Consider the following 26,057-nt stretch of genomic DNA (forward strand, 5'->3'; position numbering starts at 1 on the left):
TAGTATGCCGGTCCGACACAGCCCATGATAACGTTGTGACTGCGCGACATGTTTGGAGTTTTTAATGGAGAGCGGTCATGGACAGGAACGCTGTGGTGAAACTGGGCGCAATGGCGAGTGCCACTGTGTGTGCGCTGTTCGGCGGAGTCGTGTTCGCGCAGTACATTTTCACCAAAAAAAAGAGGGCAGGCAAGAAAACAAAGATAATCGAAATGGTGAGCGCATATGCTTTCAGTTTGTGTACCGCGCAGCCGGTCTACACTGTGACCCAGCGACCCGTCGAACTAGAACGCTCCCTACAAAATCAACAAAGATGTGACGCGTTGACAGGCCGTGTGTCCAACAGCGTTTTTTCATGAAGCCAGCGTATTTTTTCAATGGTTTGCAAAGGGAGCGTTCTGCGCGCGTCAGTCGCGTCGCGTTCAGTGTAGATGGGCTGTAGAGGTCATCATCCAGCGGTCTGAATCTCTATTTACGGAGAATAAATACTGTTAAAGACTTTTGTGTCAGTGTCAATTCTAGTCGAACTACGTGAGTTAACAAATACTTTTCAAAGACATTTACACACTTTAGTGCTGTAGTACCATGATATAGGGCAATAGTTCATATATGGATTTCACTGATATAAAAAGGTCACATTGTACATATGCTACATACATTTCAAAATGCTACAGAAATAGCCGTTTTCATATGCAATATACTGTATATTTTCCCAAATACTGATGAAATTTTATATATATATATATATATATGTATGTATGTATGTATGTATGTATATGTTTATGTATGGCCATATATTTGATATCTGAATGGGAAAACACACACACATATATATATATATATAATATATACACACACACACACACCTCTGAGAAAAAAAAAAAAATGAAGAGACCACTGCAAAATGATAAGTTTCTCTGGATTTACTATTTATAGGTATGTGTTTAAGTCAAATTAAAATGTTTGTTTTATTCTATGAAGTACTGACAACTTTTCTCCCAAATTCCAAATAAAAATAGTAATTTAGAGCATTTTTTTGCTAAAAATGACAACTGGTCAAAATAACAAAAAAGATGCAGTGTTTTCAGACCTTGAATAATGCAAAGAAAACAAGTTCATATTCATTTTTAAACACAAAAATTCAAGCAGCTCGGCTTTATTTGAAGGATTGTGGATATCCATCTTCATCTTGATCACATTCCAGAGGTTTTCAATGGGGTTCAGGTCTGGAGATTGGGCTGGCTATGACAGGGTCTTGATCCGGTGGTCCTCCATCCACACCTTGATTGACCTGGCTGTGTGACATGGAGCATTGTCCTGCTGGAAAATCCAATCCTCAGAGTTGGGGAACATTAATATTGTCAGAGCAGAAGGAAGCAAGTTTTCTTCCAGGATAACCTTTTACGTGGCTTGATTCATGTGTCCTTCACAAAGAGCAAGCCTTGCTGAAGCACCCCCAGATCATCACCGATCCTCCACCAAATTTCACAGTGGGCGCGAGATACTGTGGCTTGTAGGCCTCTCCGGGTCTCCGTCTAACCATTAGACGACCAGGTGGAGGATCGGTGATGATCTGGGGGTGCTTCACCACAACATGATGATGCCACCCCCATGCTTGACAATTTAGGTGGTGTTCTTCGGCTTGCAGGGCTCACGCTTTTTCCTCCAAACCTAACAATGGTCATTATGGACAAATGGTTAAATTTTTGTTTCATTAGACCAGAGGACTTTTCTCCAAATAGTAAGATCTTTGTCCCCATGTGGACTTGCAAACTGTAGTCTGGCTTTTTTATGGCAGTTTTGAAGCAGTGGCTTCTTCCTTGCTGAGCAGCCTTTCAGGTTATGTTGATATAGGACTCATTTTACTGTGGATATAGGTACTTTTCTACAGTGGCGGGCCATGCATTTACAGTCTAGGCCTTCAGTGTGATTCATGCCATTAAGAAAACACAGTTTCACAATGAATAAGACACTCTATACCTTTGGGCATCAAACATTATGTCGCAGCTAACTAGTAATACCAATTGACATTTTAAAAACACATCCACGCACGAAAGCCAAAACTTGAAATGACACTTAATGCTCAAGCAAGCCTAATTTTAAATGCAGCATGACTGTTTTTGAAATGAACATCTCCTGAACAGACATTCAAAAATCATATTTTTTCATATGAATCTACCAAGGAGGTCTATAATACCTGGAAAAATCTGTCGAATAATATTTGTGATTTAAATGTTGCTTTCAATAAATCTCATTTCATCAGGGTACACGGTTATGCTGTGTTCCATTCAAGTTGGATGAGGGATATTTCTACTTGATATCTCTGACCATGAATGCATTCCATTCCCTGATATTCGAAAGATGACGTTTAAGGAAACAAAACTGCCATGCTCACGTTAGCTTAGCAGGGGTTTGACTCTCATTAGAGATGTCTCCTAGCAACCCAACTAATAAACAGTGCTGCAGTGCTAGCATTTGTGCTTCAGGTGTATGATTATCAAAAGAGATTTTAATGTTTTATACACCTGTTTCTGCAGCAGGCATTTGTTAAACAAGCTTTAATATCATGTAATGTGGAAACAAACTCATTTATCGATATTACTTAATAAAGTGAATGTTTATCACTTACTTTGTATATCTCCCTGAGTGTCGACATTTTTGTGTGACAACATGCCCCTATATCTCAGCGAAATCGGAGTTGAGAATTTATGCACGAGCCTACAAGTTTTAATTCTGACTTCAAGATGCATTCCATTGCACTTTTCCAAGTAGGAAGTTGTAAAATCCGACTTTCTGAGTTTAATGGAACGCAGCACTACTTTTCAAAACTTGATCCGACACTGAATTCTCCAGCAGCCTAATTTACACTTAGAAAACTCCTGATGTTGCTATAACAATGCAAAAAGCACTTACCAATTTGCTTGAAGTGAAAATCAGTCCTCCTTTCCTGTTTAATAAATTAAGCAATCGCACGATTATGCAGAACATCTCGTGTTTTTAAATCCATAAGGATTTCTTTCTCAACAGCAATACCAGCAGTAATGACAGTCGGCTCATCAGCAAGATCTCGTGCTCTTCGCTTTCAAATTACGTCACTTAAAGCGTGATTGCGTCACTCAAGGCCAGCTAGAAGGCCTTAACCGGGACATATCCTAAAGATCACACCCACCAAGAACAAATAGGTCAATCTGATTGGCTGATAAATCTGACAGTCTGACTTTAGTTGCTCATTCATTTGCACTGTTGAGGGATTCTGTGGAAAATCTGAAGGCCTGACGGGGTGGAGCTCAAACTCACACGCTGCTTCGGCTTCGGGCATGCGATTTGTGAATCAGCCATCACGCTTCGCTTGTAAGCATCAAGAATACATTCTGAATGGATAAAATTCTCATTTTCTCTGTTTGTTTGTAGATTAATTAAGAGTGGAAAGTGATTAAAAATACATAGGCAAGAAGGTGATTGAGAATGAAAGGATGAAAAATATTTATTTATTTGGCATGTTAGGCCAGCAGAGAAGGCTTTGCTGGCCCTGAGAATTCATCAGTGCTTGTCTACCTGTTTCCTCCAGCATCTTCACAAGTTCCTTTGCTGTTGTTCTGGGATCGATTTGCACTTTTCACACCAAACTACGTTCATCTCTAGCAGACAGAATGCGTCTCCTTCATGAGCGGTATGATGGCTTTTGGAAATTGCTCTCAAGGATGAACCAGACTTGTGGAGGTCCACAATTGTTTTTCTGAGGTCTTTTCTGATTTCTTTTGATTTTCCCATGATGTCAAGCAAAGAGGCACTGAGTTTGAAGACAGGCCTTAAAATACATCCACAGGTGCACCTCCAATTCAGTTCACCTCCTGTGAGAAGCTAATTGTCTAGTTGTCTAAAGGCTTGACATCATTTTCTGGAATTTTCCAAGCTGCTTAAAGGCACAGTTAACTTAGTGTATTTAAACTTCTGACCCACTGGAATTGTGATATAGTCAATTAAATGTGAAACAATCTGTCTGTAAACAATTGTTGGAAAAATTACTTGTGTCATGCACAAAGTAGATGTCCTAAAAGACTTGCCAAAACTATAGTTCGCTAATATGAAATCTGTGGAGTGGTTAAAAAATTAGTGTTAATGACTTCAACCTAAGTGTATGTGTCTGACTTCAGCTATATATATATATATATATATATATATATATATATATATATATATATATATATATATCAGTATATACAGTACCAGGGTTTTTCCTAGCTCAAAATGAGGTGGTGGTGGTACAATACTGATCAAAAAAGTGACGTTAAAAACACATAACGTTGGCTTTGTGTTAATACACTCCTAATGACCTGGCAACTGAATACTAGTGTTAATTTTGTCAGCTGTTTTTTTTTTTATTTAGTCTTAGTCCTGTGTCAAATGTCCTTTTTAGTTTTTATCATATTTAGTCATATTTTTTGTCAGGTTTTAGTTGACAAAGTCTGGGCATTTTAATGTAGTTTAAGTCAATGGAAACTGTTGACATTTTAGTCATATTTTAGTAATATTTAGTCGTATTGACATTTTAGTCACTGAACACTGTAAACATTTTTAGCCATAAGAGTATTATTGATAAGCATTTGTCAATCTAGTCTATCCAAAACATATATATATATATATATATATATATATATATATACATTTTATTGTTGTTGTTGTTTTAGTGTTATTTTTCACATAAGATTGATCTCATCAGTGATGCAACACGTTGCGAGCTGCAGACAGCGGGGGTGAGAGACGAGCGTCTCTATGTTAGAGTGCGCATCAGCCGGCGGAACTTTAAATCTCTCCCGGTCTCGACTCCCACTCAGATTGGGTCACTTCCGCGACTGGTTGAAGCGGCTCTGACCACACAGAGAATGACAGTTTTGGAGTTTGTGCTTATTTACATGCCACACTGCCGTATTATATGAACTTTAATTAAGGATGAAATAAAGATATATCGCCAAGCTGTGATCTGTGTTTCTATCAGACACTCGAGCTGCAGCGCTCCTCTCATCTCACGCGTCATCATTATAGTTTTATATGATCTCATGTTACGTTAAATGACATCAAGAGACTATTCGACAGCAGAATTTTTTTATTATTATTATTGCCGAGATTTGCAGTTACAAATGACGATCCACCGAGTGCAACGCTTGTTAGTGTTTTCCATGAAGACACCCGCCAGAGCTTTTTAGACAGCCGGAGGCAGCACGAAAATTGACGAGGTGGTCGCCTAGTAATTATCTATGCAGGAAAAACCCTGATTACTGTGCAAAAGATTTAGGCACTTGTGAAAAGTGTTGTATAATAATAATGCCATAAATAGTTATCATTTATCAATGAACATCATACAAGTCCACTCAACATAAAAAAAAATAAATAAAAAAAAACATTTGGTGTGACAACCTTCTTCAAAACAGCACCAGTTCCCCTAGACACACCAGGACACAGTTTTTCTTGGTTGTTGGCAGATAGGATGTTCAAGCTTCTTAGAGAACTTGCCAGAGTTATTCTATCTATTTCGGCTGTCTCAATTGCTTCTGACTCTTCATGTAATCCCAGACTGACTAGATGAAGTTGAGATTCGGGCTCTATGGGGTCATACCATCTGTTGTAGGGCTCCTTGTTCTTCTTCTATTCTATTTCCAAAGGGAATGTTGAATGTTGTACATAGTGGTTATCTGAGTTACCGTAGACTTCAGAATGGGGAAAAAATTTGATCTCTGTGATTTCGACCGTGGCATGATTTTTGTTGCCAGACGGGCTGGTTTGAGTATTTCTGTAACTGCTGATCTCCTGGGATTTTCACACACAACAGTCTCTAGAATTTACTCAGAATGGTGCCAAAAACAAAAAACATCCAGTGAGCGGCAGTTCTGCGGATGGAAATGCCTTGTTGATGAGAGAGGTCAGAGAATGAGAATGAACAGAGAATGGCCAGACTGGTTCAAACTGACAAAGTCTATGGTAACTCAGATAACTGCTCTGTACAATTGTGGTGAGAAGAGTATCATCTCAGAATGCTATGCTGAGATGTGGATTGGCACTGTTTTGGCAGCATGAGGGAGACCTACACAATATTAGGCAAGTGGCTTTAATGATTAGAAACAGTGTATAAAGTTAATTTATTGGTTTTTGTATATGCAGTGTTGGGTGCAATCAGATTACTGATGCAAAGTGTTACTAGTGTAATGCAATTAAAGTAAAACAGTAGTGTAATGTGTTATATTTTAATTTCTTGTCATCAGATTACAGTTACTGACTTACAGTTAAAGGAATTACTTTTAAGTGCATTACTTGGGTTACAAATAGGCCACTTGGGTAAAAGGCCACCAGTGATATAGTGTAGTTATAGAGGCAATAGTTGTAGGGCAAAATTTTGAGACAACAAGATGCTTTTTTGAGTTACAAATTAAGACTTCAGAAAAGGATGCACCATTTCCTATTTATTTTAATCACATTTGACATTTCATTTCATCTTAAGTATTTTACAAACAAATTAATGTCCATTGTGATTGGATCAGTAAATGTGAGCCCACTTTGAACATTTTTCATTTCAGATCTATTCACTGCACTTAAGAAAAACAATGTGTTTAATAGGGGCCTTTAGCCCCTGCAACATGGGGGCTTTTTACCCCAAATACTATCTTTTCACTTATTGGACAGTTATTGAAAAACCTTTGTTTTAATCACTTTAAACAAAACTGAAAATGACAAATACGTATATTAAATATTAGTTTAAATTTCCTCAAAATCAACCTTTAGACATTACACGCAATGATCTCATGGATCAGGAATATTTTGCAGTGTAAAGTGACAAACGGGTGTTTAGGAAAGTCCTGAGGTAGTTTTTGATCAAATGTTCCTTTAGCCCCATTGTACCCTAGACACTGAATCTGATGAGAAAATCTGTGAAAAGTGTTTTAAAGAGTAACTTAAAAGTATAGCATTTAGTAATGTGATTATTACTTTTCCGTTGAAGTGATCAGCAATCTGATTACAATATTAGAGAAGTAATTGGTAGTTTGTGGTGGATTAATTATTTTAAGTTACCCAACGCTATGTATAAGTGATATTTTGTTTCCAAGCTTATCTGAGAAAGGAAATGTCTGTTACTGTTTCTTGGCAACAAAACAGATCTCTTAATTTAAAGGGGTCATGGCATCCTTTTTTTAAATAATTTTTTTGATATTACATTTTTTATTTTTATACCTTCTCTGAGGTCCACTTAAAATGTTAAAAGTTTGTTTTTTTTTTTTTTTTTTTTCACCAAAACAGTCATCATTTAATAATATATGATCATTTTCCAACCCTGTCTCTGGCCCTCTGTCTGAAACGCTCAGTTTCAAGCTCTCTGGCCCTTTAAGACTTTAGTGTTAATGCCAACTGTTCTGATTGGCTAACATCGTACAGCCCCTTAAAGGGTCAGAAAACACACTTACTTTATCCCCAATTTTTCACACCTTAGACTGAGAAACAGTCTCGAAATGAGTGGAAAAATATGTTAATATGTGGGCTGGTATTGTGGGCGGGAAGAGGGAAAACGGGAGGGGGTCAAGAGCTACTTCCAAAAACACACACACACACAATAGAGATGGCTGCTGAACCTCAAATTATGAGTGAAGATGAAAATAAAAGAGTTTGGGGCTGTATATAAATTAATGGGACAAAAGTGTGAAGCGTTAAGGCGATAGAACCGTTTGCAAATCTGTAAATCTGCAAGATTTGGATATTTTGTTCAAACTTTTGAGAATGAAGTGAGAACAGCATTAAGAGCAGACATTACCACCAAAACCAGCACTGCTTTAAGACTTTACAATAATTCATAGATATTTATTGTTACAAGGAGTGTTTCGGGTTTAATACAAGTTAAACTCTATAGACAGCATAATGTTGTGGCATAATGTTGAGTGACACAGAAAATAATTTAGACTCATCCCTCTTTTTCTAAAGACACAAATCGTGTGCAGTAAGGCACATACAATAAAAGTAAAGCGGTCCGATACACAAAACATACACACTGTTTTTAGAAGTATAGCCACAATACTTAAGCAAAGTACATTTTAACCTGACTCTACAATCAATAAAATCGCTTACTAAATTTTATGTGTAAAGTTATCCAGTATTTCAACTCCATTGTCCTGACAACATAACACTGGTCGTAAATCTCTGAAACATTATGTAAAGTAGATAAAAAATATAAGAGTTGATATGACTTTGAGTTTTCGGTTTTCATCATTGTCTTCTGTTTTTGAACAAGCCGTCATGTTATCCTGTTTATGATCATCAGATGCACGGCATGAAGACGCAATCGGTCATCGCTGCCTTCTAAACAGAACAGCATCTACAAATACACTTGGAATACACAGCAGCTACATGTTCGGAGTGCAACAGCAGCCAGCCAACAAACATGCTCACTTTGGTGCAGTTATGGACTTTTGTCCATTCTGATGTTGGAGTCTGATGATGCTTTTACATCAATGAAAGTTGGTGTACAGATGTAACAACGTTAAAGAGGATGTGCTGTCCTAATTTGGAAGCGCTCTTTATTAACTGTAAGCCTTTCTACTCGCCGCGGGAGTTTTCCTCGTTTATTCTGGTGAGTATGTATATCGCGCCTAACGCGTGTTTGAATGCCACGCTGCAACAGCTGGCTGATCAAATCACAGACACAGAATTACAATACCTGGACACAGTTATTATTATTCTTGGGGATTTTAACAAAGTAAACCTCACACATGAACTGCCCAAATACAAACAGCACATTACATGCCCAACCAGAGACAGAAATATACTGGATCACTGCTACACAACAATAAAGGATGCATATCGCTCTGTTCCTAGTGCAGCTTTGGGACTATCTGATCACTGTCTGGTTCATCTTCTTCCAACCTACAGACAGAAATTAAAATCTGCTAAGCCTGTAGTAAGGACTGTAAAGAGATGGACTAACAAAGCAGAGATGGACCAACGAAGCAGAGCTGGAACTACAAGCCTGTTTTGACTGCACTGATTGGAGTGTTTTGAGGCTGCAGCCACAGACCTGAACGAGCTCACAGATACTGTTACATCATATATCAGTTTCTGTGAGGATATGTGCATTCCTACTAGGACTTATTTAACAATGATAAACCATGGTTTACAGCGGAATTCAGGCAGCTTCGTCAGGCCAAAGAGGATGCTTACAGAGTTGGGGATAAAGTCTTGTACAATCAGGCCAGGAACACACTGAATAAGGGAATCAGAGTGGCTAAAAGAAGATACTCTGGGAAGCTGAAAAACAAGTTTTCAGCTAACGACCCTGCATCAGTGTGGAGTGGCATGAAACAACTTACGAATTACAGGACTCCTACCCCCAACCCTGTGGTGGACCAACAACTGGCTGACGACCTGAATGTGTTCTACTGTAGATTTGAAAGGCCCAATCTCACACCCCATACCCACTCTGACCTTCACTTCACACAAAAACCAACCCCTCCTGCAACCCCCCTCCTCCCCCCTCCTGCTACTCAACCTGCACTTAAGATCTGTGAAGATGATGTGAGCCGCGTCTTTCGAAAACAAAGGATAAGGAAAGCACAGGGCCCAGATGGTGTTTCACTTGCATGTCTTAGATCCTGTGCTAACCAGCTGGCCCCCATCTTCACACAGATCTTCAATAGATCTCTGGAGCAGTGTGAAGTCCCATGCTGCTTCAAATGTTCCACTATCATCACCATCCCAAAGAAACCAAAAATCACAGGACTTAATGACAACAGACCTGTCGCCCTGACGTCTGTGGTCATGAAGTCATTTGAGAGACTGGTGTTGGCCCACCTGAAAGACATCATTGGACCTTTTCTAGATCCCCTTTAATTTGCTTATCGAGCGAACAGGTCTTTGGATGATGCAGTCAACATGGGATTGCATCATATCCTGCAACATCTGGACAGACCAGGGACATATGCAAGGATCCTTTTTGTGGACTTCAGTTTGGCTTTCAACACCATCATCCCAGCTATACTCCAGACCAAACTTCACCAACTCTCTGTTCCCACATCTATCTGTCAGTGGATTACCAGCTTTCTGACAGACAGGCAGCAGCTTGTGAGACAGGGGAAATTCACTTCCAGCACCTGTACAATCAGCACTGGTGCCCCCCAGGGATGTGTGCTCTCCCCACTACTCTTCTCCCTCTAAACTAATGACTGCATCGCCAAGGACCCCTCTGTCAAGCTCCTGAAGTTTGCAGATGACACCACTGTCATCGGCCTCATCCGAGATGATGATGAGTCTGCATACAGAAGGGAGGTTAAACAGCTGGCTGTCTAGTGCAGTCAAAACAACCTTGAGCTGAACACGCTCAAAACGGTGGAAATGATTGTGGACTTTAGGAGGAACCCCCCAACACTGTGCCCCCCCTCTCCATTCTAAACAGCACTGTGGCAGCAGTGGAGTCATTCAGGATCCTGGGCACTACCATCTCACAGGACCTGAAGTGGGAGACCCACACTGACTCCATTGCGAAAAAGGCCCAGCAGAGGCTGTACTTCCTTCGCCAGGTGAGGAAGTTCAACCTGCCACAGGTGCTGCTGATACAGTTCTACTCAGCAGTCATTGAGTCTGTCCTCTGCACTTCAACAACTGTCTGGTTTGGTCATCAGAAGACTACAAATGACAGTTCAGACTGCTGAGAGGATTATTGATTGCCCCCTGCCCCCCTTCAAGAACTATACACTTCCAGAGTGAGGAAAAAGGCTTGAAAAATCACTCTGGACCCCACTCACCCTGTCCAATACCTTTTTGAACTGAGGCCTTCTGGCCGACGCTTCAGAGCTCTGAGCACCAGAACCGTCAGGCACAGGAACAGTTTTTTCCCCCAGGCTATCCATCTCATGAACAGTTAAAACTGCCTCTTTGAGCAATAATTATGTGCAATACACAGCTTAGTCTTTTTATATTATCCAACACATCCTACCTCTCCTGCCATTACATTCCCTTGCACTGTACATAACCGATTTGTATTTAGATTTGCACTACGTATGTGTGTATGTATATATGTTTGTATATGTATATATGTGTATGTGTATATATGTGTGTGTGTATGTATATGTATGTATATATATATATATATATATATATATATGTATGTATGTATATATGTGTATATCTATTGTGTATTCTATATATACTTTTTTCTTTTCAATATTTATCTATTTTTTATTCAATTTTAATTATTTTTTAAAAGTCTTGTAGCTGTTTTTGTATTGTTGTGAAATGGAAGCTCCTGTCACCAAGACAAATTCCTTGTATGTGTAAGCATACTTGGCAATAAAGCTCATTCTGATTCTGATTCTGATGTGTGATTTAAATCGTATCATGTCCATTCAGACACACAGAGAAGAAGCGATGGAATCAGCGCTCGTAACAGTCCTCCCTCACATACAGCGTGTTTTGGAGTGCGCCTAGCACAACTGCAGCCAAGAAATGCTCGCACTGGTCTGGTTATGGACTGCTGTGCATTTTGTGGATTGATTTCGATCTGACCAGGGTGTTTAGTGTAAAAGTCTGCTCTCACGTCTGTTCCCCGAGTGCTGTTGAAGCCTTGTGTCTGCGGAACAGCGGTTACGTCCAGTTTGAGTTCTCCGCTGTGGCTGTAATGTGAGCTCATGCAAGCATTCCTTCTCATGAATAATGTGGAAAAACTCTCTGAATCCAGTGACTTAAATACATGCTGTCCTATCAATCATAATTCAGAGTTCACGCATTTACCTCATTTTTGTGACGTTGCTTCAAATTTCGTTTTGAAACCGGAAGAACGAAATGGCTCAATAAAACGAAAAAATAACCACTTCCCCCTTAAAAACAAACATAGTGAGTGCTATCATTGTTTTCAGTGATGTGCAACCTCTACATTTCTGTTAACGTCTCAAATTTGGGGTTTCATGACCCTTTAAATTCAGCTATATTTGAAACACAATCCAAAGAAAATGAACAAACTCCACACAACATTATAAAACCATATTTCAGGGTTTACACATAACGTACACCTAACACATTTCTTTTGAATATGTTAAACTGTTTACTCAAGCAGCACCATAAACAATCAAACAGTCATGACATTCATGAATTAAATTGTTTACTTACGTTTTTGTGGTCCAGTAGTATTTTAACTGCCCCATCTTTCAATAACAGTTCCTTTGCAATGCTTGAATCATATTGTGACTGGTTCACAAGCAATCCACACTGAAATGTTCTTAATACGCAAATGTAATACAATCCACGGTGATGTTGGGTGATTCAACAAAAATAGAAACGCTGGTCTTCACATCTCACATCTTCCGTGTTTGTTTATGTACAGAAGGGTATGTGTTTCTCCCAGTCAGTGACAGCAGCAGAATGAGACATGTTTTTAAAAGTTGTGCTTGTACCACTCTTAAAATGCATCAAAGCGAACAAAGACGTCCATATAGGTGCATGTTTACAAAAGACTAATAATTAAAAATAGCACAGATGGTGCAAAAACGGTCCAGGATGCCTTCAAGACAGCAAACAGCAAGATGAAACAGGATGGGTGTCTCCATTTTAGAGGTATAACTTGACATTACGTCTTATAAGCGGTGCGAGGTGAATGATAATGGTGAAAGCCGTTCATCTTGTGTAGAAAACATTTAAATCCAGATAGGCATATGTACGTGTCCTGTGTAAGTAGTGGCGGATTTAGGCATGGGTGACATGGGCAGTTGCCCAGGGTGGCATCTTGCAGGGGGGCGGCACGAGACACCCACACAGACCCTCCAAAGATAATTTTGAGACCAAAACCAAGCAAAAGAGCAGCATTGTTTGTTCCTGTGGCAGTCAAATTCAACAGTGGCACAATAGCACCCTCAACTGAAAAACATTTTGAATCATAGCCTCAATGATCCTCTTCAAATGAGAACAAGCAAAATGATTGACCAGTGAAAAGTGTCAAAGTCCGCGGACACATTTTTGTTTGTTGTTTACAAAGTCTACAGCTGTCACAGAGATACCTCAGGACACTTATTTCATTAATATCTTTAAGGGAGTAGGAACATTTTTTGCATATTTTTCCATTAACAAAATCACTTACAACACCTTTAAGGAGGAAGTTTTCAGTTCTGAAACTTACAGTGTGTTTTTATAGTACAATGACCTCTTATATGTCAACAGATCAAGAAAAATTTGATTCCTCACATGATGCCCCCTTTAATTTACTTTAAATACAGCTCTGCATAAAATGATTATCTTGATCTGTGCAGTTTATTTTTTCCTATTTCTCCCCAAAATATGTGAAGCAAAAGCTGAATTGATGACTGAATTCATTGTTGAAAAGACTCCACATCTTATAGAGGGTTTTTAGTGTTACCCGTCCGATTTAGTGGTCACATCACATTAAATTAGTTCAGTTAATGCAAAGGGCATTTAATAATAGAAAGCATTGTAAATATGTGAGACATTATGCCTATTTGTGGTCCGAAGCATTGTGTCGTAATGCTCATCATGAGCAACCATATTTGACCTTTGACCTCTAGAGTGGAGAGATAATTGCAGTGTACCTAGAGATGTAGATAGTGTGTTGATCAGTATGTGATGATTAAAGACAGACAGACCCCATCACTGGAGCTCACCTTATCAGAAACCAACTAATGTGTACCAACATGGATTTTATGTGGGTGAAACACATTTAGTGCTCAAATATATGAACCATAAAGTAACCAGTCCTGTCAGGACTACACTCATGTACACTGTTTAGTTTCAACACTCCTCAGTTCTCATATTTGGGTATTCTGTAACTCAAAGTTAGGTAGAGCAGTCGAATCCTGACCTGTTGATCCATAATTCACACATACCACACGCCCGAGATGGGAGATGAGAGGAGATGACCTCAGGCCTCTTACCCGACTGCACCAGAGCGACACCTGTGTCATTCCACAGATTGTGTTGCATTTCTGAATGTTCCCTCTGTGTGTGTGTGTGTGTGTGTGTGTGTGTGTGTGTGTGTATACATGTTTATACTACATTGTGGGGACCAAATGTCCCCAGAAGGATAGTAAAACCTGAGATCATCTACCTAATGAGGCCCAGCCAGCAGTCCCCGCTTATTAAACATACTAAACGATGTTTTTTTGAAAATGTAAAATTTCAAAATGTTTTCTGTGAGGGTTAGGTTTAGGGGTAGGGTTAGGGTTAGGGGATAGAAATTATCGTTAGATCTGTATAAAATCCATAAAATGCATGGAAGTCTATGGAGAGTCCCCACAATGATATTATAACAAGTTTGTGTGTGTGTGTGTGTGTGTGTGTGTGTGTTTGGGTCATGTGATTGCCTGCGGGACTTTAGATTATGGGATGTTCTCGGTTGTGGAGCAACGCCCCCTGTGTGGCAGTGCTATATAAGTGTGTGTCAGACAAGAAATATTTTCTTTTCTGTTTGACACGACGCCTAGAAGAGAGAGAGGTATGATTACAAGCTATTTATATACAGAGGAGAGTTATTACTGGATGTACCAGTTTTTGTTTGCTCATCATGTCACATAGTAAATATTTATGAGGTCAGCATTTTATAAACTGGGGCAACATCTATTTATGACTACATATATTATAGACTAAGCATTGTTTTATGTGTGAAAGAAAGAAAATTACTTGTGAGTTTTATGTGGATTTGCATTAGAACATATTGAGTTTATGTTGAGTTCTGTTGGATTGGATTTGTTGGGTTTGTTGTAAAAGCATGCATGCAATGGCTGACATTCTTGAATGCAATTTGATTGAATTGTTTAAAAGTTTTTTTTGTGTGTTTATTTTACTGATTTTTATTGTTTCAAAATCTCTCTCTCTCTCCCTCCCTCCCTCTCCCAGCCTTGTAAATATGCCGGATCTGATTACCAGTGGGAAGGCAGGGGAGGGTCGGGGTATTTTAAAGTATGCATGTTGACCACTGTATTTTTGGGGTACAGACGAGAAGGGATTCAACCTTCACTGTGACAAATGACATGTCAACACTGTCAAAATTACAGTTTGCAGCCACAACATGACCACATTAATTTAATACAATAAAGAAATTATTATCTGTAACCCCTGGAGTCACGAGTTCAAATCCAGGGTGTGCTGAGCCAGGTCTCCTAAGCAACCAAATTGGCCCGGTTGCTAGGGAGGGTAGAGTCACATGGGGTAACCTCCTCATGGTCGTGATTAGTGGTTCTCGCTCTCAGTGGGGCATGTGGTAAGTTGTGCGTGGATCACAGAGAGTAGCATGAGCCTCCATATGCTGTGAGTCTCCGCGGTGTCATGCACAACGAGTCACGTGATAAGATGCACGAATTGATGGTCTCAGAAGCAGAGGCAACTGAGACTTGTCCTCTGCCACCCGGATTGAGGTGATCAACTGCGCCACCACGAGGACCTACTAAGTAGTGGGAATTGGGCATTTCAAAATTGGGAGAAAAGGGGATAAAAAGAAAGTTATTACAGAAATGCAAGTAGAAATGTAAGTTGTCAAGCTCCTTATGTAAACACTGTAATTTTAAGATGCTGCAGTTGTTCTGGTCTGCCTCAGTGGGTTTCTTCAGATTGACTCCAGCATCTGCTCTCTTCTGGCTCCTCCCCCTCTGCAGTGACATCAGCAGAGCATTAAGGAAAGGGGCGGGGATATTTAAGCATTCCTACTGAACACTTGAATCTCTTTGGTTATTTCTGTGTGTTGTCTGTGTTGTGTGAGTGCAGATGCCTGAGTTTGAGAAGAACACTGTTCACATCAGAGACCCTGAGCGGGTGGAGCAGATCATCTGCAGTCTCATTAAGGGTGGAGCATCTAAACTGCAGGTACAGACACCATCAGCACACTCGCCAGTGTTTTAATAGGCCATCTGTGACTGCTGATACATGACTATAATACATTGCCTGGTGATTTTTACATGTAGCACTTCATAAATTGGTCATAAAATGAATTGTTAAATTCAATGCAAAAGGCAATTTGTATAAGTGGATAATGTGATTAAATGAGCAATGTGCACTTCAGGAAAAATCTGTCAAGTTTGCAGCCGTAATATCTTATAAAAGCAAGGAATAATAAATTCTAAATAGTCAAAGTAGTCAGTTCAAGGTGGCTGATTTATCCAGTATAAATCCAGTCACAAATAGGGACGGGGATCGTAAAGAATTTAACGATTCCGATTCCTTAATGGTTCCATAATAATGATTAGATCCCGACCGATATGGGATTTTTGAGACCGATACCGATTACCGATATGGTGACCGATATAGTTAATTTTTGAGCTGGAATGAAAACAGACCTTTTCTATGTGGATTGTGCACAGATTTTGCACTGATATGACTATGCAAAGGTACTCAGAACAAATATTTTTATCAAAGAACATTTGACATTTGACATTTGACATTGTCAACAAATTCTAGAAATGAACACTGAGAAAATAAAGAATAAATCAAAATACAATAAATAGCTAAATAAACATCAGTACTGTATGTTCAGTATCAGTCAGTTGCTGACCATTTAAATAAAAATAAAATAAATAGCTAAATAAACATCAGTACTGTTTAGTATCAGTCAATTGCTGACCATTTAAATAAAGAATAAATAAAAATAAAATAAATAGCATAAAAAACATCAGTACTGTATGTTTAGTATCAGTAAGTTGCTGACCATTTAAATAAAGAATAAATAAAAATAAAATAAATAGTTAAACATCAGTATTACTGTTTAGTATCAGTCAAATTCTGACCATTTAAATAAAGAATAAATGAAAATAAAATAAATAGTTAAATAAACATCAGTATTACTGTTTAGTATCAGTCAAATTCTGACCATTTAAATAAAGAATAAATGAAAATAAAATAAATAGCTAAATAAACATCAGTATTACTGTTTAGTATCAGTCAAATGTTGATCATTAAAATAAAGAATAAATACAAATAAAATAAATAGCTAAATAAACATCAGTACTGTATGTTTAGTGTCAGTCAAATGCTGACCATTAAAATAAAGAATAAATAAAAATAAAACAAATAGCTAAATAAACATCAGTATTACTGTTTAGTATCAGTCAATTGCTGACCATTTAAATAAAGAATAAATGCAAATAAAATAAATAGCTAAATAAACATCAGTATTGTTTAGTATCAGTCAAATGCTGACCATTTAAATAAAGAATAAATGCAAATAAAATAAATAGCTAAATAAACATCAGTACTGTATGTTTAGTATCAGTCAAATGCTGACTATTTTAATACTGCCAGTCAATTAGAGGCAGGTTGTAAAACACAAAGCATTTAGACCTGCCGAGACAAGAGATGAACAGAGGCAGTGGTGTTACACTTTCAACGGTGGAAAACCAGACTTTTAAATATTACATTTTGTAAATGCAATGACTGTAATTGTTCAGTTGAAGGGGGTACCAAACTGTGATTCCTGAACAAAACAGTTTGGTGAATACATGTTTACTCATTAGCTTCCACTCAGCTGACAACAATGAAAGTATCTACGTGGTTAGCTAGTTAGCTATAAGCTCGTTGTCACAGAGAGTAAAAGATGGATGTTGTTTATTTACTTTCCAGCATTGCGTCTCACCAACTAACAATATAGTGTGAAATCAACACTCATCAGACACAATCCACCACCGCACCGTTGTCTGTTGAGCTGCAAAAAGATGCTCTGATGTTTACCTTTCAATCTGCTTCATTACTGACTGCACTGACAAACTGTAGCTGGCTAACAGCAAACAGATGTGATAAACATGAGTGACATGGTTGTCAGGGACAGGGTTAACATTATATTAGATATAATATTAATAATAATAATTGTATTTATTTATCACACATTATACATTTGCACATATACAGTGAAATTTTTTTCACATATCCCAGCTACGCTGGGGTCAGAGCACAGGATCAGCCATGATACGGTGCCCCTGGAACAGATAGTGTCAAGGGCCTTGCTCAAGGGCCCAACAGTGGCATCTTGGCAGTGCTGGGGCTTGAACCCCCAACCTTCTGATTACTAACCCAGAACTTTTACCACTGAGCCACCACTGCCCTGTATATTGAAAAGGGAAAATGATGGGGTCATTGTTTATTAACTTTCCAGTATGTATTTTACAAACTAGTTGGCAACTTACCGAGAAGACACCGCTTAACTCCGCACCGCTTAACTCCGCCCTGTCTGCCATAACTCCACCGTCAGCTCAGCTCTGTAAACAATAGAGTCGGAGCACGCTCTGCTGGACAAACTACATTATGACACCAATTTTAAATCACACCAAGCATTGTTTTCTGCATTATATGTTCTGAAAAAAAGTTTTCATATCTGCACATATCGGTAAACATATACGGCGATACGATATATCTGATAATATCGGCGGACCGATAAATCGGTCGGGCACTAATAATGATTATTGGAAATGAGAAATGCAATTTTGTATGTAATCTGTTGCCAAATGATGAGATAATTTAAGATTTCAACAGAACAGATATAACAAATCAGAGATGAGTACAGTTCTTGCAAAAAGTGTGCTAACAGTACACAGACTTTTTAATTACTTTTCAAAAAACAAAAATAGAAGCATACATGCAACCCAATAATTAGTCTTATTGTAACTAAATATTGAATACAAATTCTAAACTAACATTATTCATTAATTTCTATACAATTCCATTGATTACAACAGCTCATAATGTGCAGGTCTTCAACAGTGGGTCCACGACGGTCCTGCAGGGTTCTGACAATTATTGTTGAATTGGATTTTTTTTTAATTATTTTTATTTATGCTACAAAATATACAAAAAGAGTGCATAACATGGGATACATAAAAGGGGTATAACAGGAGAAATCCATACATAAGCACTGAATTAGACAACACACTGTCAAACACACAAGTATGAAAATAATACATAACGGGAGATACATGAAGAATATATCAGGAGAAATAATACATAAGCAATGTATAACACATCTAAAATTATATTTATACAGTATAATACACTGTCAAACATACATACAAAGACACAGGCAGATTTCAGCCTTTGAATATGTTATTGTACATACTAACTGAGTCTATGGGTTAGGTATGATGTATGAACAGCTAATTAGAATAAAAAGAAAGAAATAAGCAACAAAAGGAGAAAGAAGGAATGACAAAAACAATTGTGAAATGATAAACTTGTTGTTGAGTAATCATATATCATATATACCAGATAAATAGGTCTGCAAGATACTCATCATTATAAAAAAAAACACACACAACTAAAATAAAAACAAGATGTTAAAAATGTATTTTGCTCCAATGATGCCATCTGATATACCTACATGACAGAATAGCAACTGAATCTACACAGTCTCAAACTTATTTTTGTGAAGAGAAATGGAAATATGATTTCGACTCAAATTCAACCAACGTGTAATGTTTCATTGTTCCCCCCACATTAAAATGTGTTAAAATTACAATGTAATGTACATCTAGGGATGTTAAAAATGGCAGTACTTCTGTACCAGAAAAAATTTATTAGTATATGTAGAAATGAACATTAAAGCTACACTATATAACTTTTGGCCCTCTAGCGGTTAAAAAATAAAACTGCATGCGTCTTGTGGAAGGACATTATTTTGGTTGTGCTCTGCTCCTCTGCGTGGATGAATGTGGTTCGAGGCACCGTGTACATATGAATACAGGACATCTTATGTGTGAATGGACAAATAAATAATGAAAAAAATTAAAAGAAGGATATCCAAAAACATGTCATCTGAGCAGGTAAGTGCCATATCTTATGTTGTTGTTTTGACTTATTGGAAACATTGATGTTTGAAATAAATTGTTACAATAGTTAGGCAACATTTGTTAACATTAGACATGACGATTGCTAGTCTGATAATGTTAAACGCTGTAAAGTATTTATAACCACAGGATATTCTGGCCAAATAGACCACTGCAGTAACTAATTTATAGATTGCAATTGTTACCAACCAGTGGTCAACATCATTTCAAGACTCACATGTCCTTGTCAAGCCTAGGACTAAATGATTTCTTTATATAAATTATTGCTGTTATAAAGAAAAATACACACGTGTGCTATAGCAAGTGAAAAGTTCTGCACCAATTACAGTATAATTATTGTATTTCACTACACACAGAGAGATGTCTGTGTCTGTGTGTGTGTGTGTGTGTGTGTGTGTGTGTGATTACACATCTATACATAAACCATATCAATAAAATATCTTACCTGTTGAGAAAAAACCATCTCTGGGTCGCTTTTAAATCCTTTCAGATCTCAAAGTTGTCGCCACCTCTGAAAAGCCAAGCCGATGTTGATTCGAGTTTTATTACGGACTCTGTCACTTTCCCTTTTTGCTTGTAGACCCCGTTTGGGTTTCTTTGTTTTTACAACTGGTGATTCCCTGGAGGTTTGCCGTTATGAATGATCCATGGTCAATTTTTCTCAAAAAACAAACTTTCAGCTACTCCCACACGCACACTACAGAAGCCGGATCTTATTTTCTCTATATACGGATATGACGTGAACACTCACGGGCGAATGACATTTGTATGCAATTCCCCTCAAAATCCGTCCCGACATCTCTAAAATATAAATAATTATTATAGGTTTATTAAAGTGTATTTGGGTAAAGTAAATACATGGTTTGGAAGATGGGCTTTTGTTGCACTCTCTCATTAATAACATTGTTATTTTTTAACAAAAAATAGTTACATAGTGTAGCTTTAAGTTAGAGATAATGTACAGTCAGCCAGTTGTTATCGCAAAATAAACCCAGACAGGGTGATCAGCACGCAAAGCGGAGGGGTCTTGTATCACCCTGAAGGGGTTTATTGTGCGATAACAACCGGCTGACTGTACATTATCCCACTTATTACACGGCTACTAACCAAATAAATAAATACATGGACATAAAATATTGATTTGCGTTGAAATTATCATTGAATCCACATCCAGTTTGCGTCTGAGTTCTGTTGGTTTACTTTGTAAAAATGACCGTCTGACTCCTCGATATTCAGCCTATTACAAGACTACTTGCCAAATAAACAAGTAAATGCACATGAAACATTGATTTGAGTTTAAATTTTTTTATTAGCTTACTTGTAGAGAACGCACAGTGATCCGAGAAGCAGGAGAAATGGCTCGCAGAACCCGGATGAGTGGTCTGATACATCCAAATCCCCAGATGTGTGATTGTTACAGAGCTATATCTGACCACTGTTTCCACTATTGACCAGTCAGAATCGAGTATTTCAGAGAGCCATGTAATAACTAAGATTAATGAATGCTGTCAAAGTATTGTTCTTTGTTTGTTCATGTTAACTAATGTAATTAAGGTTAACAAATACAAAAGATATGCATCTTGAGTCACGATCTGGACCACGATTCACTAATTGGTGACCTCTGAAGTAAACTTGTGCAAACAGAAATGATCTGTTTTGTTTCTGTCCTTCAGATCATCACAGATTTTGATATGACGTTAACCAGGTTTGCTGTAAATGGAAAGCGCTGCCCAACATGTCACAGTGAGGACAAACTAACTCTAACTTTCTTCAGAATATGAATGCTGATGAATCCTAATTGACTGGCATATTTAAAAATCACATAAAATGTGTCTTTGGAATGTACTGAACTGTACATTTCACTTTCACAGATGTTATTGACAATTGCAAGCTGGTTACTGAAGATTGTAGGAAGAAGGTATATCATTTTCATAATCATTGCTGCAATAACACTGTGTTTTTGGGACTGTATCCACATGCTAAAAGTGTTCTTTCTGCAGCTGCTGAAGCTAAAGGAGACGTATTACCCTATAGAGATTGACCCTCATCTGACCATGGAGGAGAAATATCCGTTTATGGTGGAGTGGTGAGTGTCCCCACACACACACACACACCATAACTCACATCAAATGATCTCTCAAAAGGTGTAAATTAATAAACTTGGCCCTTTTCCCTTCAGGTATTTTAAATCACACACATTATTAGTGGAGCAGAGATTGCAGCGGGACAAACTCCCCGAGGTGGTGCAAGAATCAGATGTCTGTCTCAGGTATGAACGTCCATTCGCTTTTGGGAACAAATGGACACATGCTTGATTTGCAGCGACACTCTTCAGTTTAGTAAAGACAAATGTAGCAGAAGTATTTCCCCCCAGCTCTCCCAATGGCATCATTTCATAAAACACATCACATCAAAAGCAAATCTGGAGATCTTTGGCCGGATCTGATGTTTCATGTGTGTTTGGCCGCCTGTGACAGGGAAGGGTACGAGCAGTTCTTTGATCGGCTGCAGCAGCACACTGTTCCTGTGTTCATCTTTTCGGCGGGTCTGGGAGACGTGCTGGAGGAAGTGATCAGACAGGCTAGTGTATACCACCCCAACGTCAAAGTCGTGTCCAACTTCATGGACTTTGATGAGAACGTGAGTCTCGACGGTCTTTCTCAAACATGGATTGCTTTTATGGGGCTCAAGGATCATGTTTGCCTGTTATGATCATCTGTTGATGTAGAATAAAGCTGGCTGATGGAGATCTGTCATATTGTCTCACAGGGCATTCTGAAAGGCTTTAAAGGAGAACTGATCCACGTTTACAACAAGCATGATGGCGCTCTGAGAAACACAGAGTATTTCAAGCAACTGAAGGACAATGGCAACATTATTCTGCTCGGAGACTCGCTCGGTGATCTCAACATGGCAGATGGCGTGCCCAACGTGGAAACCATCCTCAAGATCGGCTATCTCAATGATAAGGTGGCGATTTATTTGAGGGGCCTGTTGTCAGGTTGGTTTCCCAAATGTCACTGATCAATAAAGTTGTTTTGTGTGTTCACAGGTCGAGGAACGGTTGGAAAAGTACATGGACTCTTATGATATTGTCCTAGTGAGGGATGAAACTCTTGAAGTGCCTAATTCGATTCTGCAGAAGATCTTATAATTGACACCACAGCACACCCTGCTGGGAAAGGACTCAAATTCCAGTATATCCAGGAGTCTCCTGGATGAAACCAGCACTGAGGCCAAGCTCCTTCTGTCTACATGCCCCACAAGTCAATAATATACACCCTTTTACCTTTTTAAAGTCACGTTTTATCTTGATATTGAACTATTTTAATAAACGCCCTGCCGTTGTTGCATTCAACAAATATCAATAGAAAGGACATTAAATCATTGGTAAAATTATTGTTTGCAGTATTTTTGATATGGAAATATTTGTATTTAGTGCTTGCAGTAAAAGCTGTTACAGTTCTCATGGAACTTTAGATTTCATATGCGATGAAAATGAAAGCAATACTACTATATATTGCTGCAAAAACCTTGATGTTTAACGTTTTATGTGTTGTGTCCTGTGATTAATGTTCGTCATCATAATTGATCAACCTGTGTTTGGTGTTGAAATTTGTACTACCTCCTGATCACCCGTGAGGTGGGCAATAGTGTTACCATGGTGTACGGTGTTACTCGGTACAAGGGACAACACCGGTGTGAAATGTTATATTAATTTTATAAAAGGGGGAAACATTATGAATTAAACTTCCAATAATAACCTAACAAATAGTATAGCCTTAAATAAAGAATAGTTGCCTAATGAAGAGTTTGCGACCCATGATAAATGAACCTAAATAACGCACTGAAAGCCAGATGTTCTTTACCATCGTATCAAATTACACAGGCAGCAAAGTATGCGCACTGACACGACGTTTAATTGCAGGTAGCAAATATAATGTGTATGGTGGGTAACTGTAAGATGTCTCTGATTTGGAATGACACAAGAAATGCTGTTAGACACACAGACACATGCTTGAAGAAACATACTTTATTATCTTTTTAAGAACAGATGACAGAAAAGCCGTATATGCCCATGTCTGACGCGCTGTTTGTTTGGAGGTGTGCAGTCTTGTAGAACATGTATGTAAAGGGTTCTCACCCTTTTTTCAGTCTTCTGAATTTGTTTTTGCAAGAATAGTATCATCTGCGAGAATGCTGCAAATGACCTCAGACATTTCAGCTCAGGAGGTGCTTTGAGTTCAGTTCACTTTATTTCCACTGAGCAGTACATTGTGACCACAACTCTGCAGCCTATACATCTGTGATTAAAACACAAAATAATACAAAAACACGTTATCATTATTATCATTATTATGTTTACATTTATAATTGTTTTTAGATCTTAATTTTCGACCTGTTGTCATAGACGGATACTTGTGTGACGGTAAATGGAAAGGTGGTTATATATGTTACCACTTTGTTATTTTAATTGCTTTTTCATTTCATTTGAATTTCAAGTTTAAATTTAGAAATGTCTTTGGTTTAAAATGAATGTAATTTCCAATGCAAAATCACTAAAGCAAGAATATTCACCAATCCCTCAGCTGGGGGGTTGACAATGTAATTGGATATATATTTTTTTTTTTTTTTTTTTTATCGTGAACATATTTCTTGCATATCGCCCAGCCCTGACAAAGGAAAAAAACAAATTTATTCACACACATTCAAAGTCATTACCCTTCCGAAGCAGCTAAACTGGGTCCTGGGATGAAGGGTAATAAAAAACCAACATTAAACCCACAACAACCCACAATAAATGATGTATTTGCCCAGACAACAAAATACCCGACCAGTAGCCCATGATGGAGAGAATGCACGGATGAAGTAGGTTCATTGCCAAAGAGATGTTGCCCTTCACAACTGTTGAAAAGCCATCTTTCAAAAAGTTGAACAACATACATTTTAATTGGTTTCAGTTTCATTTGAATGTTTTGTTAAAATAAATAAAGTTCAAAGTTTGAAATCAAGCTGCCTTGCGTTATTGTGTAGGCTATTGCCTAATGAAAATTAACCCATAGTACCACTTAGCGTCCAACCAACGGTAATACCGGTGTTAGTCGGTCTGAACGTGAACCCCACACTGGTGTGCAAATTATGATATCATGGCAAGTCTACAGGACACTCAGGGCTGGGGAGTAAAGGAATACATTTAATGGGATTACGTATTTAAAATACAAAATACAAGTAACTGTATTCCACTACAGTTACAATTTAAATCATTGGTAATTAGAATACAGTTACATTCAAAAAGTATTTTGATTACTGAAGAGATTACTTTGCGTTTTATTGTCATTTGTTTCATTTAATATTTAGTCCTTTCAGATGGAAAACATTTATACATATAAAAGATGCGATCCAAAGTGCATTTGAACAAATCTTAGATATGAAGGACAGTCTACCTTGGAACCTCCACAAAAAAACAAATGATGTAGCAACTAACAACAACAACAAAAAAAAAAAAACAACAGAAAATGTTTTCAATAGGCCTAATGACTATCAAATTATTTGCCTATTATTTAATTATTCTCCTGTGTACATCTACTATAAGTTTTACAGAATTGATCTGGCACAAAGAATTATGAAAATCTCAAATAGTGTAACATTAAATTTAACAAATAAATTCATACTAAATAAAACATACATAATTTATTATAAATGTATCTAAAAAAAAAACATTATTTTAGTTGAAAGTGATAGCTGCAATTACCTCAGTATGTTGCTTCAAAAAAGAAGACAGTAACACACAGACTCAAGTGAATCAGTGAATCATTTATCTGAACTGGTTCATTTACATGAACTGTCCAAACAAACTGATTCTCTAAAATGAATTGGACTTCGAAAAGCTATTTACTGTATAAGTGTTTTGGTGAATTTTTAGTTTTAATTGGTTTAGGGCTGCAACAACTAATCGATATAAATCAATTATAATCGATAATGGACAATGAATTTCATTATCGATTAGTTGGATATTTGCAGTAATCACAGAGAAGCCCCGTCAGTGACGTCACTTCACAGCCAAGTGAAAAATGTGTTTTATTATGAAACTCGTGAAAAACAGCGGAGACAAGTTGAAGCAGAAAAAACATGACCCAATAAACACTTCAAAGAAGATCATAATAAGCATACAGTTTAATGTGGAGTGGTTGCTGAGTCAGTTGCACTGATAGAGTGCTTGTGCTGCTTGTGCTGCGAGAGTTGTTTCTCTCCAGCGCATCACTT

General features: G+C 37.9%; 1 protein-coding gene across 2 annotated transcripts; it reads left to right on the top strand.

The window, feature by feature from the left end:
- Positions 1-24,127, top strand: nt5c3a (5'-nucleotidase, cytosolic IIIA). Of its 2 annotated transcripts, none has more exons than XM_051718061.1 (9): positions 1-215; positions 15,733-15,831; positions 21,467-21,536; positions 21,665-21,711; positions 21,794-21,879; positions 21,973-22,062; positions 22,271-22,433; positions 22,563-22,763; positions 22,846-24,127. In XM_051718061.1, the coding sequence occupies exons 1-9, from the start codon at positions 78-80 to the stop codon at positions 22,945-22,947; spliced, it is 996 nt and encodes a 331-aa protein (XP_051574021.1). In that variant the 5' UTR covers positions 1-77; the 3' UTR covers positions 22,948-24,127. The 2 variants fall into 2 exon arrangements, with proteins under 2 accessions (XP_051574021.1, XP_051574022.1); XM_051718062.1 differs by lacking the exon at positions 1-215 and adding an exon at positions 14,435-14,467.
- Positions 24,128-26,057: the final 1,930 nt, after the last annotated feature.

Source organism: Myxocyprinus asiaticus, chromosome 15 (assembly GCF_019703515.2).
Source record: "Myxocyprinus asiaticus isolate MX2 ecotype Aquarium Trade chromosome 15, UBuf_Myxa_2, whole genome shotgun sequence".
Classification (NCBI taxonomy): domain Eukaryota; kingdom Metazoa; phylum Chordata; class Actinopteri; order Cypriniformes; family Catostomidae; genus Myxocyprinus; species Myxocyprinus asiaticus.

What these genes read in the sequence shown, in the direction of transcription:
- nt5c3a (XM_051718061.1), top strand. Translation starts at nt 78, where the DNA reads ATGGACAGGAACGCTGTGGTGAAACTGGGCGCAATGGCGAGTGCCACT. An exon ending in GTGGAGCATCTAAACTGCAG is followed by an intron (nt 15,832 to 21,466) that starts GTACAGACACCA and finishes TCTGTCCTTCAG; the next exon opens with ATCATCACAGATTTTGATAT. An exon ending in TCATGGACTTTGATGAGAAC is followed by an intron (nt 22,434 to 22,562) that starts GTGAGTCTCGAC and finishes ATTGTCTCACAG; the next exon opens with GGCATTCTGAAAGGCTTTAA.